The sequence below is a fragment of the Agelaius tricolor genome, unplaced genomic scaffold (genome assembly GCF_023055355.1).
Source record: "Agelaius tricolor isolate 1412-34295 unplaced genomic scaffold, bAgeTri1.0.p SCAF_37, whole genome shotgun sequence".
NCBI lineage: Eukaryota > Metazoa > Chordata > Aves > Passeriformes > Icteridae > Agelaius > Agelaius tricolor.
Genome location: NW_027269297.1, coordinates 3454946 through 3472607, shown reverse-complemented (window position 1 = coordinate 3472607; position 17662 = coordinate 3454946). Strand labels below are relative to the sequence as shown.

Below are 17662 nucleotides of genomic sequence, written 5' to 3'. Positions count from 1 at the left end.
GCACTGGAAGGGGCTGCCCAGGGGAGTGGTGGAGTCTCCATCCCTGTAAATGTTCCAAAGCCACGTGGATGTGGCACTTGGGGACACGGATTGAACATGGGGGTGCTTGGACTTGATGATCTGGGAGGTGTTTCCCAGCCTTAATGATGCTGTGATTTTCTCTTGGTCCTGTGGTTAGGATTGATTATTGCACAGCATTTCCATCATCCTGTCCCCTCCCAGCACATCAGGGCAGTGTCACATCTGCACAGGAGGAGGAGGGAAGGGACTGATAGATCCCATCCCAGGAGTCTGTGAATGAATGTTCAGCACTGGCAGGATCACTGTGGGGTCTGCTTCCCATCCTCTGCAGCTCATGGATGAGGAAATCAGAGAACCCTGACTGGTTTGGATTAAAAGGGACCTTAAAGCTCATCCAGTGTCATGGCAGGGACACCTCCCACTGTCCCAGGGTGCTCCAGCCTGGCCTTGGGCACTGCCAGGGATCCAGGGGCAGCCCCAGCTGCTCTGGGCACCCTGTGCCAGGGCCTGCCCACCCTCACAGGGAACAATTCCTAATTCCCAATATCCCATCTAATCCTGCTCTTTTTGGTTTTGAGGCAATTCCCCCTTGTCCTGTCACTAAATAACAAAAGTGCTGAGGACCAGGTGTTGGTGGGTGCTCCCTGCTCGTGCAGCTCCCTCAGGAAACCCCTCCCAGTTCTGCCTTTGGGTGGGAGCAGCTTCTCCCCCTGTCCATGCCATGGCCAGCTCTGACTGGGGTTTTTTGGGCTCCTTTGCTGGTATCCCAGGGTGGCAGCTCCATCCTGGGTCTGTGGGGAACTTCAGGAGGAGAGGAATTCACAATCTAGGCTGCATCTGTTTTAAAAAATACAGTTTTTTCTCCAAGTTTTGCAAGATCATCACTGTTGTTTGCTCTGAATGCTGTATTGTGCCTCTTCATGGTTGTGGTTTCCTTGTCTGCTTGCACCTGTAATGTCACAGCGCTGAGCATGAGCTTTAAATATAAAATCTGAGCCATCTGGGAGGTCTGGGACTGGGGGTGGGGAGGAAGGGGAGGAGTTATTTCCAAAAATCTGGTTAAAAATCAAACTGCTGGATTTTGAGTTACAGTTTAGTTGTAGCTGCTTCTCTCTGTTTACTTTTCCTTGGGATTTGGAAACTCCCACAGGGCCTGGATTCTGCAGTAGGAGATGAACACCTAAATTTGTGGTACTGGCTATTGAGTCTTTCTTTAGAGAGAGATAATATATATTTATATACACACATTTTATATCTATTATAATATATATTTTTGTATAGATATATTTATATATACATTTTATACGTCAAATTGACTGAACAAACCCCTCTTACCAAGAAACTGCTGCATTTTGAAACAGGTGGAAGAGTTGCCATGGCTGCAGTGATGGTTACTGGACCTTTTTGAGGTTTCTAGGGCTCAAATAAGGGAAAAAAAAAAAAAAAGAAAAAAGATGATTTGGATTTAGGGAAACACCATCAACAAAACCCCCCAAAACAAACAAATCTTTATCACATTTCCAATCTTCCATCTCCCCCCAGTTCCAAATGTGCTGTTTAAAGAGTTACAAATGCTTGTTGGCATAGAAACTGCAGAATGGAAGTGAAGCATGCAAATGTAAAAGGAGCCATTCTGCTGAGCAACATGGCCTGAGCCTCTGCAAAGCTGACTGAAATCTTTTACGAGGCAAAGAAAATTGTCCAGATGTTGCTTGAATTATAATGGCACTAAATATTTCAGTTTTTCAATTTACATAAATCCAAAGAGGCTTGAAATGTAGGGAATGCAGCTCCATTACCAGTGGGCTTTCTTTTCTTATGAAAGAATTTGTAGTCCAAAAATATTGCTAAAATGTGTTTGGCTCTGAGTAGTGCCAAATCCTCATTAAAACATGTGGATATTTCTGTGGTTTAATCTGTTAGAAATGCATTCAGGATCCAGTTATGTTAAATTAAGCAACAATATTGGCCTGGATGTTGTTTGAAATATTAAATGTGGCAGTCGGAACACCAAGCAAAATGTTTGCACATTTTAATCGCTCGATGAACAATTTTTTTTAAAAAATATATTTTATTCCAAGGAATGATCAAGAGTGCTTAAAAACTCTCCTTGCTCTTCTCAAGCTGCTTCCCTGCCAGGTCTGTGGGCACCCTGGCTCCTCCATCCCACCATGGCATGGGGATGGCTTTGTGCTGGGCCAGGAGGATGCTGTTCCCTCTGAGCATCCTCCTCACCCCCTTCCACCTGTGAGCTCATGGACACACCCCTGCAGGCCTCCAAAATCCTTCTTGGGAATGTAAAAACCAGCCTGGCCACAGGGTTTGTCTCCCCACACTTGCCCTAAGAGGTTTTTCCTGCTGCTGCTTTGCTCTGTTGGGATTTCATGAGGATTTCCTAGGACAAAACACCTCTGAACTTGCCTGGCTGTGGTTATTTTATCCCTGTGCTGGTGGCTCTGGCAGGATGGAGCCTCTGTGCTCTAAAAGTGCTGTGGCAGGAGGGCTCCTTCCCAGCAGGGAAGGCCATGGATTGCAAGGACACTGTGGCTTGCTGAGGATTTATGTCCTATTTATTTGATCTATTATTTATTTTTAAATTTAATTATAATTTAATTATGTTTTAATTTTAAATTTTAATTATTTTTATATTTAATTATAATTTTATTGATTGATTTATTTATTTCCTATCTACTTCCTATTGATTTTTCCCCCCAGGTTGCTAATTGCCCCATGATAAGGCAGGTCCTTCTCCCTGCTTTAATGCAGCCCTGCCAAGGAGGGAATTTGCAGTTGGGAATGTGGGAGTGGGTGGCACAGAGAGCCATGGAACTCTGCCTGTGCCCTGGGACACGTCCATAATACATGGGATCTAGAAAATATCCCTGTGGGAGGGTTTCTAATGGGGCAGGAGGAGCTGTTTGATTTGAAACCTGACACATTGCCAAAGCAATTCTACACTGGTGCTTTGTGACCCTCATTTCAAGTTAAAAATGAGGGGACTGGGGTGTATGGACAGTTTTTTTCTAAAGTCTCTGGTTTTGGGGCTTTTTGAATTGCATGGCAGCTTGTGCTGCATCAACAGGAGCCCAGAGCAGGATGGTTCTGCCTGTACCTGTGTGAGATTTGATAGCATTCACACCTCTTTGTTGTCAGACATCAAAAGGGTAGGAGGTTGGTAGGCTCAAAATTCAACCAGGTTTGACTTTCCCTTTTTAGTATAAAGTTCTTACTTTTCTGTGGGATAGTTTTGCAGCTTTGTTTAAAAAAAAAAAAACAAAAAACAAACCAAAACTCCAAAGCCTGAAGTTCAGTGCAATTTTCTTTATTCTTTTAATTTCAAGCATATGCAAAGTTTTATATATATATATAAAATATATATATATAAAAGTCAAGCTATATATATATAAAACTATCTGATGATAAATTGGGATGGTTAATGATTCATGATGGAAGAAAGCAAGAGAAAGTAGGAGGCACAGTGGAATGGGGTCATTGCTGAAAATGTCTCTTTCTGCAAAAGCAAATAAATGGGAGCACTGGGGAGTGCAGGCAGAGCTCCAGAGTGGGGAGGGAACCAGCAGCAATCCCAGTTTTGGCTGGGATTTGTGGAATTCACCACTGGAGGGTCCCACCAACACTGAGGGATGGAGCTGGGAAGGGGCTGGAGCCCCAGGAGGGGCTGAGGGAGCTGGGCAGGGGCTCAGCCTGGAGCAAAGGAGGCTCAGGGGGCCCTTGTGGCTCTGCACAGCTCCTGCCAGGAGGGCACAGCCAGGGGGGGACAGCCAGGGCTGTGCTCCAGGGAACAGGGACAGGAGCAGAGGGAATGGCTCAGGCTGGGCCAGGGAGGCTCAGGGTGGACATCAGCAGGAATTTCCTCATGGAAATGTTTCTCCAGGGTTGCCAAGCATTGGAACAGGCTGCCCTAGAAGTGTTCAAAAACTTGTGTCCCCAAAAACTTGGGAATGTGGATTAGTGGTGGCCTTGACTGGGCTGGGGGAATGTTGGGACTTGATGATCTTAAAGGACTTTTCTGACCTTAATGATTCTTTGAACTTTGTGGGGGTTTTTGGAAGCAGTAAAACCTGGGGGCAGCTGGGGCACTCATTGGGCTGTGGGGAGCAAGGGAGGTGTCAGTGCCACCCCCTGTTTTAGCCACCAGCTTTATTTTTATTGTTTGCTGCAAAGGGATCTTTGTCTTTAAGTTGGGTTCCTGGTTTTGCTGCACTAATACTTGCTTAACAGTTCATTCTCCATGTGGGACAGAGGCAACTGCTTCAAAATTCATTTCCTGACAGGATGCAATATGTGCTTGATAGAGAAGCATCATTAGCTGGGCAGGACATGTTAGGCCAAGCTTGCAGAAAAAATTTAAGTGTGAAATGAAGGCATTTTAGCCTTGTTGCTGCCTGTACCTCAAGGTAAGCAGCAGCAGGGTCCTCGTTCTTAAACCTGCCCCGACAGGAGGGTATGAAAGAATTAGAGAGAAGGAAGTGGGATGGAGAGAATAAATTAGAAACAGAAGTGTGAGAAAATACAGGAGTTAAAAATATGGGAAGAGAGTTTTGAAACACAAGAGGAAACTTTGAGGGAATGGGCATCAGTGCAATGAACAACTGCAAACAGGCAAAACTTCCCCAAAACCTGTTCAAGGGAGGCACCTGGGGATGGAGGTGACAAGGTGGGAAACAGGTGGGGATGGCAAAGGGCTGGGAGGCAAATGCTGCTGCTTGTGTCTGCAGTGGCTGCAGATTTCCTTTACTTGTCCTCCAGGCCAAGGACTAAAAATGATCCAGGGGAGTTCCCTGAGGCCTGGATGGATGGGTGGGAAGGACTGACCCTTCCTTTCTCCCTGGGGAGCATCTCAGAGAGGCTGGGGAGGACAGGGCTCTACCAGGCTGAGAAACCTGGGTTTGAGGGTGTCCCACAAACCCTGAATGGTTGGAGGAGAGGAAATGAAGCTCAAGTGCCTGGATGAAGAACCTGTGTAAGTTGGTGTCCCACACTTGTTTTATGGTTTTGTCACAGCCTTGCACTGTGTCCAGTGCCCCAAGTGTTGTGTACAGGTGGCTATTCCAGCACTGCAGCCCAGTGCAGACAAAACAAAGGATGCTTTCACCCTGAGAGCCAATTTGAATTAATTTCCAATTTGATCTTTCTTAGCAAATCAAGGTAATAGCATTTCAACCTTCCTGTAACCTATCTTCAGGTAGCCCTTTCAGCACAGACGTGGCTTTTCAGTGAAGACAGAGCCTCCATTTAATTCTCAATAATGTGTAAGAAAAAAATTAGTTGTACTTGGGTCAATTATGTATCATGGTAAGTCTGGAAGGCTCCAGCTTGGTGGAATTTGGTTCTTTGCACAGAATTTGGCTTTCACCTCTAGAAAAACACATGACAAAATATTTCATGAAATTTTCAATGAGACACAGGCTGAGTTGACCTTAATTGTGGAGGGATCTTGTTGCAGTGCAGCTGTGCAAATCAGCACAGCTGGATCCACGGGGAAGTAGCTCTTTAAAACAAAATGATGGCAGCAACCTTCCTCCTTCCCAAGCAAACTGACTGAAGGTGAAGTCAACTGCTGAGTGCAAGGCAGCATTGCTGGGATTGAAATGAGGTGTAAGAACCTGGGAAAAACAAATGGATAGGAATCCCTTGAATCACTGCAGTGGCTTCCTTCCCTCCCTGCAGAGCTGGTCCTGCTGTATGAACACCTGGCAGTTATTTAGGCTGGTGTGTACAGATGATGCTGTTGCAGGAAGATTTGTGTGTACTTGTGGTTTTTTTGTTTGTGCATTGCAGTGGATGCAGCCTCCCAAGTTTGATTTATGATATCCATGTGTTCCCCTTGGGAATGGGGCATGTTTAGATTCACAGAGGGATATGCAGGGCTTTACAGGACCTTCTGCAATGCTTTTTTCTGTGTGGGGAGATGCAGTTTGAGATGACAGGCACTCTGGGCTGCTTTAGAGTTGATCCTTAACTCTGTTCCTTCTAAAAAGGACTTAAGAAAAAAGATATTGGTTCTCCAGGCAGGTCACAGAATATTGACCTGTACATATCCAGCCTTGCAGGTTTTCCACATGTCAGGAAAGGGGAATATCAGAGGTAGAGCAGTGATGGTGGCAGGATCTGATATTCCCTTTATATCCACCTGGCTGATGTTGTTATCGTGATCTGAGTGGGGCTTTCCCTCCTCCTTCCTTAAAGGAAAAATGGAAAAACGACACAGTGCAATTCTGCTAGGATGGGAATGTCGTGCTCAAGGCTTAGAAGCATTTGTGTTTATGCCAGGTGCCTGCTGACAGACCTGACCCAGGAAGGAGGGGACAGGAGAGCTGTCCCAGGGCTGGCTGGAGGGTCCCCTCTGTCCCCTTGGGTCTGGCAGTGCCTTGGGGGTGGGAGAAAGGGGCAGGGTGCACATGGAAGGAAAGGATCATGAAAGATTTGAGTTCCTCAGTAGTTTTTGCCTTGAAACACTGTATCACTGAGCCTAAATGGGGGCATTTCTGTTCGGGGGCTTTCCCATGGGTGGGATTGTTCTGGAGGGGCCTGAGCAGGCCCTGTCCATGCCTGTGGCTCCCAGTGCTCTCCCAGTGCAGAGCACAGCTCCCATGGGGTGTGTGCTGGGAGCTGAGCACGGCAGGGAGGCACTCAAAGCTGAGGGATGTTTGCCAGGTGGTGCAGCAGCTCTGGGCTCCCCTCTGAGTCTGGAGAGGGTGTATTGTATTGTGTTGTATTGTATTGTATTTTATTGTATTTATTATCACTGAACCAAAACCAATGACTTCTGCTTGTTTTTCCTCTGGGGTGAGGCTGTATGAGAGTGGAGGAGAAACTTCCAAAGGTCCATCATACTTTTGATTCACATTTGAATTCAGCAGATCAGCACTGACAGGGAGAGTCTGGGCCCTGTACAGCCTTTTCCTGTTTCTTGTATAACAAAAACAGTGCAAATGGTCTTTTTCTCAGTGTGCAGAGCTTCTCCCTGGTGGAATCCCACCTTCTCTTGCTTTGCTTCCCAAACAGCTTTTGGTTCCTGTGGCCAAGAGTGGGCAGAGGAGGAGAGGGGATGCTGGGCAGACGTTCTGCAAAGTTCATCTTTCCCAATCTCTGGTTCACAGCTCTGAGGGCTGCTTGTTATTGCAGCATTTTGTGGTTTATTTGGTTTTTTTCTTCCTAGTGTTTCACTGTATTTTGAGTCTTTCGGTTTAAAATGGTAACAAAGTGAAGCTCTATGCCTCCTTGTGAGGCAAATGAATGGGTTTTATAGAGGGGGTGGGAAGGGGGGAGAATTGGAGGGAAGTTATTTTTGAAATAGTGGTTTAATTTTTGTTGTGAAACCACTGCCTGCTTTCAAAGTGTACTGACCATTTGCCTCTTGCTGTAATGCCTGTCCATGGGGAGGAGATGTTCTTCTAGAAGAATGGTGTGGAGCTGTGTCAGGAGTGGTTCAGGCTGAGCTCAGGGCAAGGCTCTTCCCCAGAGGGTGCTGGCACTGCCCAGGCTCCCCAGGGAATGGGCCAGGAGTGGGATTGATGATCCTGGTGGGTCCCTTCAACTCAGGATATTCTGTCATTCTAAAAAAGATTTGAAAAAACTTTACCTGAACTGGCCACCCAAAATCAGTGGGTGACTCTGGATTTAAAATTATTTTTTTATTCTACAGAGCTTTCCTGTGGGGAAGCATCATAATGAGCTTGTCAGTCTTAGCCTGGAGCTCCACATTCTGTCCTTGTCTCTGTTCTCCAGAATACAGCAAGGCTGTAGTGTTGTGGCTCTGGGAGCCCAAGCAAATAGGATAATATATAGGATAAATAGTTTAATGCTTTGGATATTAAAATAAATCCCATGAATGTCACCCCAAATTCAAACCTGAGTTCAGAGGTCTTCAGACACACCTGGGGCTCTCAGCATCCATCAGCTCATTGTCCCTCCCACTCCTGCAATAGTTACATTTGTTAGGAAGTGGTGTCATCTCCTTCTATTTCCACATTTCCTTTTGTGTGGTCCCATCTTTTCACCCAAGCCTTTGCCAGGTGTTTCAGGCATCTGCATTAAAACCCCATAACAGAGCTCATGCCCTTGCCCCAGGGGCTTTGACTTGCAGCCCAGTTATCTGACAAAACATTTCTAAGGAACTTCTCAGAATTTATGGCTCCTGTTGGTTGATTCCAACGTGTCTGACTCCTTTTATGAGTCTGGCCTGTGTCCTGGTGTCACAGATTCACCCACATGGCATCCACCCACTTTCAAACTTGGCAATGGGCATAAAGAGCTCCTTAGTGACTGCATGGTCACTGTTCTGCATAAATATTTCCCCTCCCCTCCAAAAACATGTTGGTTAAGGGAATATCAGAGAGAGGGAGAAAATACTGATGTGTTTGTTACATCCATTATGTGGTTTGGGGTTTTCTGGTTGCTTTTAAATAATGGAGGGTTTTATTGAAGGGAGCTTGAGGTGCTCAGACTTCAGTGGAATTTAAATTTGACTCAGCTCTTATGGGCTGTCCAAACACATTCCTTACCAGCCCAGCTTGTTCAGTTGAGGTGACTCAGTAAATCAGCAGCTGAGCATGACTTCACATCCAGTTCTCCTGTACCCTGTTCCTCTGCTCCATACATTTGTGGAAGGCTGCTCCAGAAATTTTTGGCAGTTAATTCTCCAAACCTTGATTTTCCCATCTGCAAAAGTGGATACATTTGCCTACTATTCCCATCTTTTATTATAAATTGCTTTTTAAAGTCCTAATTATTGTTACAGTATCTCTGAGCAAATCACCATGTATCTATCAGGTTCTTTTTTACCTGGTGATGTTTGATGTTTTTTCAGTATTTGCTCTGCTTTTCATAGTATTCCCCCAGAATTCATTCAACAGCCTCCAAAACTCTTCAGACTGTGGCAGTGGTTGGAATCAAATTTAGCAATTACAGTACTTGGGGAAGGGTGCACATTGTTGGCAGTCTGAGGGATTTGTTTCCAGGATTCCTTGACAGCAGCAAGATTGGAACTTTGAGCTGGTGGTGCTGAGAGCTCTCCAAGTGAATGTACTGAAAAAAAACTTAATTTTTCAAGCTTGAGGGTGAGACCCTCTGGGAATTCTGCTGGACTTTTGCAGGGTTTAGGGTTTTTATGGGTGCTTTTTGTTTACAGATTGCCCTCCAGGTGATTGGTGCTGCTGTGGGCTTGTTGAAGAGCAGAGCAAGGCTGCTGTGTCAGGAAAGTGGCCTTGCCAAGCCTGGTGCCCCTTTGGAATACCTGGAATGTTGGAGTCCCAGGCCTGAAGTGTGAAGCATCCACAGTTATATCAGATTTAGTGCTGGCCATTGGCTCCAGTAACAACACTGGAAATCTCCAGGGACAGGGGATGGTGAAGCTTTGTCCCTTGAGTGGAGGAAGGAGGCGTTTCTTGCTCCTGTCACCTCCTGTTTGTGCAGCTCCTGTGGCTTTTTCTACGCAGTGATCCGAACAGGAGCAGGAGAAGTTTGGAGCTCTGTTCCCTTGGATGTGAAGGTGACCTTCTCAGACAGAGGTTGTAAAGTGACCCAGGGAATGATCTGGGGATGACCCCTGTGCTGAGCAGGCCTGGGGGAGGGCGTGTTTGAGGAGCCATCATTTTATTTGCTGTTCTCACATGTCCATTTTTTGTGCTGTGTCTGATGGATTTGTGAGGGTGCTGAGCTCCTGACAGAGGCTCTGGAGGCTGGGCCTCTGACTCCCTTTGTAAATGAGCCTGTGGATAACCCAGCTCTGACACTTTTGCCCTCCCTCCTGTTTCATGCCCTCACAGAGAGGTTGTGTGTCATTGCTTTAGGATTTACTGCCTCCCCTGGGAGGTGGGAGTGGGTCTGGGAGAAGAGTTATGGCTGCACAGAAGGTCTGGCTTCCCAACTTCCCTACTGCGTGTTTTGGGGAGAAGTTGGGCTTAAAACTGCCAAAACATCTACAAGATGTTATCACTTTTGTTTTTTGTGAAGCTTGTGTTGACTCTTGAGCCTGTGCTGGAGGCAGGTGTGTTTGGGCTGGGTGTCCTTTGGAGTGGTGTGGCAGGAGCAGGACAGGATTTCCTGCTCCTCCACTGGGCCCACCATCCCTAGCCCAGGGTAAGGAAATCGCTCTGGGTTTTGCTGTTTTTCTCTACCTGTCCCCAAGGAAACAATATAAATGCTATGCCTCGAGTGTGCATCCATTGAGGGAAAATGGGATTTTTAAATAGTAACATGCTCTGGTTTTCCCTTACTGCAGCAAACCAATGGTTCATTAGTGAAATACATTAATAATTCTCTTATGAACCCTGTTGGTAGGTGAATCTGCTTTAATTCCTTTGTATCAGCAAGAGCTGCAGGTATGGATGTCTTCGTTACATAAAATAAAAAAAAGGGAAGAAAGCAATGCTTGCAAATTGGTCTTTGTTTCCAAGGAAACAAATTTGACATGCTTGAGCTGTGCGAGATGCAAACACCGCTCGATTCAGCAGACATGCCTCGGGATTTTATAGTCTGAATATTATTTTTAAACTACCTCCAATTTCCAGGCAAGGCAGAGGATGGGAATAGAATTTGTTGGCAGGGTTTATCAATCTGTGCTTAATGAAGGCGCTGGGCGGTGTCTGGGATTGCCCAGTGTGGCGTGGAGGGAATTGATCTGGGCCCCGATGGAGGGGACAGCCTGGGGCCAAATGGCCTTTGGTGACATCCTTCAGCAGGAGGAGAGGTCTGAGCAGAGCTCAGCACACTGAAGTAGTGTGGTTTATCCTGGGTCACTTTACCAAATGTTTTTGCTCTAAAAATATTTCAGTAAAAAGCAGCTCGCCAGCGCTTGGCGTGCCAGGCTGCCTGGCGCTCCCGAGGGCCCAAAGAATTTGCTAAAAAGCTGTGGCTTGGTGTTGAGGACTGGGCTGAATTTATCAGAGAAGGGATGAGGGAACAACATCATGAGTTGTTTGTGTAGTGCATCTGGCACAGATGTGCTGGGGCCTGATGAAAATCTTGGCTTGTGGCGTTGTACAGAACGGCTGTGGCGTTATTGTGATTCCCTTGGAAGTTCTGTTCGGGAAAAAAGCTGCTTTGGTGCTCAGCTGCCACCCTGGTGTTTCCTGAAATGCTGGGTTGATAAAGTCACTGGTTTTATTTTTGAATTTTCCTCCAACTCCAGCTCTGGAGCAGACAGTGCTCATGTTCCACGGAAGCGAACATCGCTCGGCAGAGCACACACAATTCACGGATTTCAGCATCCAGAGTTGGTTTTGGCCTGGGCCCAACAAGGGGAACAGGATATATATGTTCCAACTTTGTTGGGATTGAATAGCCAATTTTTGCCCTGGCAGAGCTTTACTTTTACCAACTGTCTTTGCTTTCTGGGGTAGTTCAGTGAACTGGTAGGGATCTGTAGGGGATATGCAAAGAATATGTGGGGAAATGCAAGTTTTTAAGGAATAGTCAAGCTCCATGTGCATATCATTCAGAACATGCAGGGCTTTATTCCCCAAGTGTGCTCCAATAATGTGTGTCTTTCATATTTTGTTGTTTGTAAACCTAGGAAGGATTAAAAAAAAAATCCTCTATTAATTCTTCATTGAAACAAGCCTTTCTGCATTGAGGGGACAAGGCAATGATGGAGGAATTTCAGGGCTGATAAGTGAAAAACAAACCTCTCTTAAAATTCAGGTCCTTAGGAGAGTGTAGAATGAAGTGTGTTACACTGCAGTCTCTTTCCTTCTCTTTCATCCTGCTGTTTAACTTCCTTGTAAATGGAGTTAAAATAACCTTCAAGGAGTTCAGGGTAGACTGGGGTAGGTTTAGCTTTAAGATGGCTGGGAAGCACTATTTGCATTGCCAGCTAAAAGCCTTGCTTGAAGCCCGTTGAGGGAAAAAATAATATTAATGGTATTTCATGAAAATATTGTAATTTGTGGAAGACCCAGAGTGACAAATTGGCTGGTTTGAATGTCACTGGGAAATGCTCCTTTTGCACAAGGCTTGCCTGAGACAGGATTTTCCTTGCTTTTGTTCTAAAACGAGATGCTTGCTGCCTAAAAATGCCTGCGATCCTCACAGTGAGAGCTTTGCCTGCTTGACAAGAGGATGGCAAGAGGAAGGTTGGCTGGATCAGGATGAATCCTGCACCTTTTTTTTCCCCCCTTTTTTTTTTTTTTTTTTTTTGCTAATGACACTTCCTTATGCTTACATTTCATTAAAGCTCTGAAATGGCTGAAGATCAGCCCGTACTGAGCATGCTCCGGGGTGGAGGCTGCACCCATGGAGTGAGATGGATTTGTGGCTGGAGGAGGGATAGGCCTGGAGTCAGGACCAGGAGGGACCCGCAGCCAGGATGGAGGTAGGGCAAATCCATGGGTTCCTTGCCGTGCCCCTGGGCTGGGGCAGCCTGGAGACCGGCTGGAGTGCAAACTGTTGGAATTGATTCAAAAGCAGCGCAGTTAAACCACTGACACGAGATGGCTTCAAACGCTTCCTGCGGATCCGCGGGGAGGGGTTTGCAATCCTGACCTTTGCTGGCCGGCGTGGAGAAGGGACCTGTGCAATGTCAGGGTGGTGACATGAGGTGACAGCAGGCAGGGGCTGCAGCCAGGGCTGAGCCTTCATATTGGCAGGCACGTGATTGCGTCTCATCTCATCGCGGGCTCGGGCGCTAATTGTTATTAATGGGGAGCCTCACAGGGCTCAGACCTGCTCCAGATCCCTCTGGGACTGTGGGAGGGTGGAAGAATGTTAAACTCCAACTCCCCTCTTTCAGACTTATTTGCATTCCAGTGATGGCAAACAAGCCTTGCCACATCAGGTCCTCCAAAGTGGCATGGAGAGGAGGGAATATGCACGTTTATTCCTTTGGCTGAGAAATTTTTCTGTGCTTCTTGCAGGGGTTTAATGTGTTGGTGAGTGGGTTTGGGGGAAGGCAGTGTGAGTTGTGCTCGCTTGGGCTCTTGGATTTCACCCGTAGTTGCCAGCTTTTTACAAGGAATGTGTAAGCACCAGCAGGTATGTGCTGCATGAGCCGATTGACTCCAGTTGTTGTACAAGCACGCTGCGTGGTGAGGTGCCAATAAAACATTTACATTGGCTCTGGAGGTTTGTGTTAGAGAGGTGTAGGGGAGCTCTGGATTGGTGTGGAGCAGGGGGACATCAGCTCTCTCTGACTTGTCCCCTCACACATGCGGGGACCCTCCCATGTTCCAGCCTGGCTGTAGGTACAGGTAAGGTGAGGGGTTTGCTCTGTCAGCACTGGGAATCCTTGGGTGGTACAGAGTTATTGTGTTTGACTTTGTGAGCAGAAATCTCTGTGATCACAGCTCTGTGCTGTGAGGTAGATCAGCTCTTCCTTCAGGGCACCTCTGGCCATTTTTCACAGCACGATTCAGGGGGTGACTGGCATAGATTTGATTTTATTGCTGTGTCCCAGGTGATGGGCATTCTGCATGATGAGTCACTTCATTACCTAAAGTAATTTGCCTGTTTATTGCCTGGTTCCATCTTTCTTGTGAACCCAACTCTTCCTTGGTGCTTTCTGGGCCTGTTTTGCTACATCAGCCCAGTGCTGAGCTGGTGACCAGCTTGCTTACTGGGCTGGCTTTTATGTTCCCTGCATAAAATCCTGCTGGAGCCCAGCTTGCTGGCCAGGCAGAACTTCTCCTACTCTTTAATGGTCACTGGCTTGTTTATGGCTGGATGAATGCACAAAGAGAAGCGTTTCTGTAAAACAAACAGCATTGTGATTGTACAGCGAGAGGGAAAAGGGGTTGATTTTCTTTGGCTCAGATGGGGGCTGCCTTTATGGCTTTGCAGAATTCACCCCCGTGGCTTTTCCTCCTTGTGTGACTCTGGCAGTGGAGGTGATCTCAGCCCCAAGTTTTCATGTAGGGCCTGCTTCCCTTGATGAGGAAATTTGACTTAATCAGTTTCAGCTGCTGGAAACCCACTGGTGTGCTCGTTCCTATTGTGCTGTGGGAAGGTGTAAGGTAGCCTTAAAGACCCACTGCCACCTTATGGCAGTTGCTGAGAAGCAGCGTCTGTGGAGCCAATTCCGTACACACATCATGCTCGCTCTATTTCTCCGCTCCTCTTAACTGGGGATATTTGCATGGAGGCAGGAGCTTTGTTTTTACAGAGTTCATCTGCTCCTTCTGTTCCTTGCAGCAATTTGATAAAGTCAGCAGGATGGCTGGGAGAGCCGTCAACAGGCGCTGTTCCACAGGAGCTCATGATCTGGGGAGAGACACAAAGGCTTCGTGGAGCACTGATTCTCCTCCAGTGAAGAACTTGCTTATTTTCATGGCAGTGCCTTAATCCTTAAAAAAAAATAGGTGTGAGGTCAAAGAACAGGGCCACGCTGAACACGTGAGGCTGGCTGGCAGGATCTCCAGCTCTTGTTGCAGCAGGAGGAGGATGGAATGTGCACAGCCATTCTCCCAGCCTGCTGCTGGCAGGGCACTGCAGGATGGCTTTGCACTGACAAATGGGGCCACTGTCCCCAAATAAACCAATAAAACATTGGTCTGTGGAGCAGTGAGTGTGCTGGAAGCCTGCTCGCTCTGCTGGGGGTAGAGAATGCTGGATTTAGGACCCTTCTCCAGCAAGGCTGTGTTTGTACCGTAGGAGCTCTTGATATGCCATAGCTGAAGGAAGGGGAGAAATGGTGGATTTAGAGCTCCAAAATAGAAGGAGCCGTGGTTACTGTAAGTTAAAGCTGAAGGAATTTATAATTGGGAGCTGTTAGGAATACAGTATGTTCTAAATTACAGCTGTCTGGCCAATATGCTGCTAAATAAAGTTCTAGGATTGCCCTGTAAATGAAATATTCAACGCATATTCTTATCAAAACAGCACCATCTCCCAGAGAGCTCACATCTCAATTGCTGTCCAAGAGGATCTTTTTTCTTTTCCTTTTTTTTTCCTTTTTAGCATGTATGATTTACTCAATGCAGCATCTGAGGGAACATTTATTGTTTCCTATTAAGTAAAAACAGTTTTCAGCTCTGCTGGGGAAAAGGGGGGAGGAAGGGAGATGGCTTGAAAGCTTTAGGGACATAAACCAGGTTTTGAAAGATGAGGAAAGCTCTCATTCCAAAAGATGCATTAATGACTGCCTGTTCTTTCAAAGCTGTTACCTGAGCCTGGAGGTGGACACTGGAGGGTGCTGGGGATGGATACCCAAGGTGTCCTGGGACATTCTGATTAAGAAATGTTGTATATAACAATTGAAGAGCAGAAGGAATGTTTGAATAGCTTATGGTGGAGCTGGAGAATGGTTTATAGCAGTGCAGAAACAATCAGGATCCCAGCAGAAATGCTCATCTCATACCCAAAGAACCTTCAGCTTTTGGGATCACTTCTGAGGAGGCTGAAAGGGAGCAGCAGATTTGATCAGCTGGAGGGTCTGCAAGAAGAGGAGCCTGATGGAAGAAAGGAAATAAGGAAAACCCTCTGTATTTTGCAGAGCTAAATATTGTTCTTCCTATAAAAAGAAAAACCTCCCTTTGCCTCCCACTTGGGCTTCCCCTGCAAGGGAGCTGTGAAAATGCTGGACTTAATGGTGTCACTAAGCAAGAGCCCTGAGGAACCTGGTGTCCTGTGTGAAGGAAGGTGTTTGTGCTGCTCCCTTCCTCCTGAAAATGTGGGATTTCTGAAAGGGGTGTTTGAGCCTTCAATCAGAGAAGGGTGGCTGGAGAGCTGTGGAGAGAAAATACCCTGTAATCTGTGGGCCCTGGCAGGAATGTTTGGAAAGGGGGGTGTTGGCTGTGGTGGGAAGGCTGCTGGAGGGTACTTGGGTTAAATAAAGGGCACAGCTTCTCGGGGCTTGGGCCTCTTCTCATCCTGCATCATCAGCAAAACCTCTTCTCCAGCCAGCCTGCAAAGAGGACTGTGACTGCTGGTGTGCAGATCCCTGCCAAGGGGGCACAGGGGGGTCCCAGGCAGGAGACACCTGTCCCACTGCCAGTGGCTGTGCCCTGGAAGCTTCCTGCTCCTTTTGGATGGCAGAAGTGTAAGGTTTCACTGAGTGACACCCAGGCATCCCCCGTGGCAGAGATGCTGCTGCGATCGATCGATGCTTTGCTCAAGTTGGTTGTTGAAGCATCTGCAGTGCCCTGATGAGCTCTGCTTTCTCCTTTTTGTTTCTAAACAGTGTTTAGTGCTTTCAAGGATGGCCATGAGATGTGGAAAGTGTCTCTGGTAGCATCTGCTCTCAGTGTATATTTAACCTCAGCAGTGAAAACATGTCTGGTGTGGAGATGCAGTGAGGAGGCTGAGGCTGTGCCGCCGTTCTCTGGCATTATTTTATCTCAGAAAGGGAATGTTGACTGTGGTGGATCATTGACACTGCCTTTGTTAATATCTTCGTTTCTATTTCTGGGCTTTTAATGAAAGCTTGGTAATTTCATGCTGCAAGGAAGGGCAGCACATCAACTGTTTTAAAGCCATCTTTGGTTTGAAGTACAGTAATCTTTTGATGCGGTGGATAATGCAACTTCTGTCTGTATAGCTGGGGTTTGTTGCTTTTGTTTGGGGATTTTTGAATTTATCTTTAAATGAGTTACCTCTACACCTCTCAGCAACTGAGAGAAAGGCCAGGAAAATCTATTTTTGTGTATATTAAAACTTAAGATTCACATCAAATGAAAACCCGGTGGGTGAAAGAGCGATCCTTTCTTTATACTGTCACCTCAAATACTCCTTGCCTATGAATTTCAATCGTCTCAATTTAGCCTTGTGTGTTTTAACTGTTTAGTAGTGAAACTTCTCCAGAGTGTGGAGAGGAAAACAACATCCCCATAGCCAAGGGAGACCCGTAGCAGCTCTTTGCTGCTTTAATTATTGCAGCTCTGCAAACGTGCCTGGCCACGGTGGTGAAAGAGCTGCTGGGACTGGAGGAAACGTGGCTTGTGGATGTTCCCAGCCTGCAGAGCCATGGCTGCTGTGCTGTGCTGAGGCCTGGACTGGCCTGCTGCTGGGGCAGGGCAAATATCATCCCCAGGCTCCTCCAAAGCTCCCCCAGATTTGGATGGCTTGTTCCTCCCTACAGTGCAGGCTGCTCCCTGCCCTCCCCAGCTCACTGTCACACATTTCACTCCACTCATTTTCACTGTAGTTTCTACTCTTAAAGAGAACTCTCTCTTAAGGAGGACTCTCTCTGGTGCTCTCCTCCTCTGCAAAGCTGTTTTCCCTTTGGCCAGGAGCACTCGGGTGGTGCCACGGGGCCATGTCGGAGTTTCCTCTTCCTTCTGGCCTCTTCCCGAGGTTGCTGGCTGCCCTCCCCCTGCTCGGGGGGAGGTTCTCCAGCCTGACACCGGCTCCAGCAGCCTCCTGCTCCTGCCTCCCATAAATGCCAGTCTTCCTTGAATCCCTTCCAGCCGAGCTCTGCTTACAGATGTTCCTGCGAGCTGCTCTGGCAGTTTTACTGGGAGCCTGAGCAGATATGAAGGTTGCCAAGAGTTTATGCTTAATTGTGAAGTGGAACAGAGACAAACTACTTTTATTTTGAAGCTAAAATTTCTTCTGTTATCTTGCTGGCTGGGGCCAGCAGTATTGTAGGGTTTGACATAGGCAGAGCTTAGAGCTCCTGTGCCTCGTAGTGAACTATCCCTTCATTAGGGTGAGGATGAGGATGGATCCATGAGGATGTCCCTTC

General features: G+C 46.9%; 1 protein-coding gene across 8 annotated transcripts in view; it reads left to right on the top strand.

The window, feature by feature from the left end:
* The window catches only part of EHMT1 (euchromatic histone lysine methyltransferase 1), a 122787-nt gene that overhangs the window by 28549 nt on the left and 76576 nt on the right, over nucleotides 1-17662 (top strand). Inside the window, exon 1 of one of the 8 annotated variants that reach the window (XM_071453818.1) lies at nucleotides 12155-12358. The exons of the other annotated variants lie outside the window; for them this stretch is intronic. Coding sequence (XP_071309919.1) covers nucleotides 12353-12358 — 6 coding nt within the window. The 5' untranslated portion in view covers nucleotides 12155-12352. Of the gene's footprint in view, nucleotides 1-12154; nucleotides 12359-17662 lie in introns of those variants that run through there. 8 annotated transcript variants of the gene reach the window in all.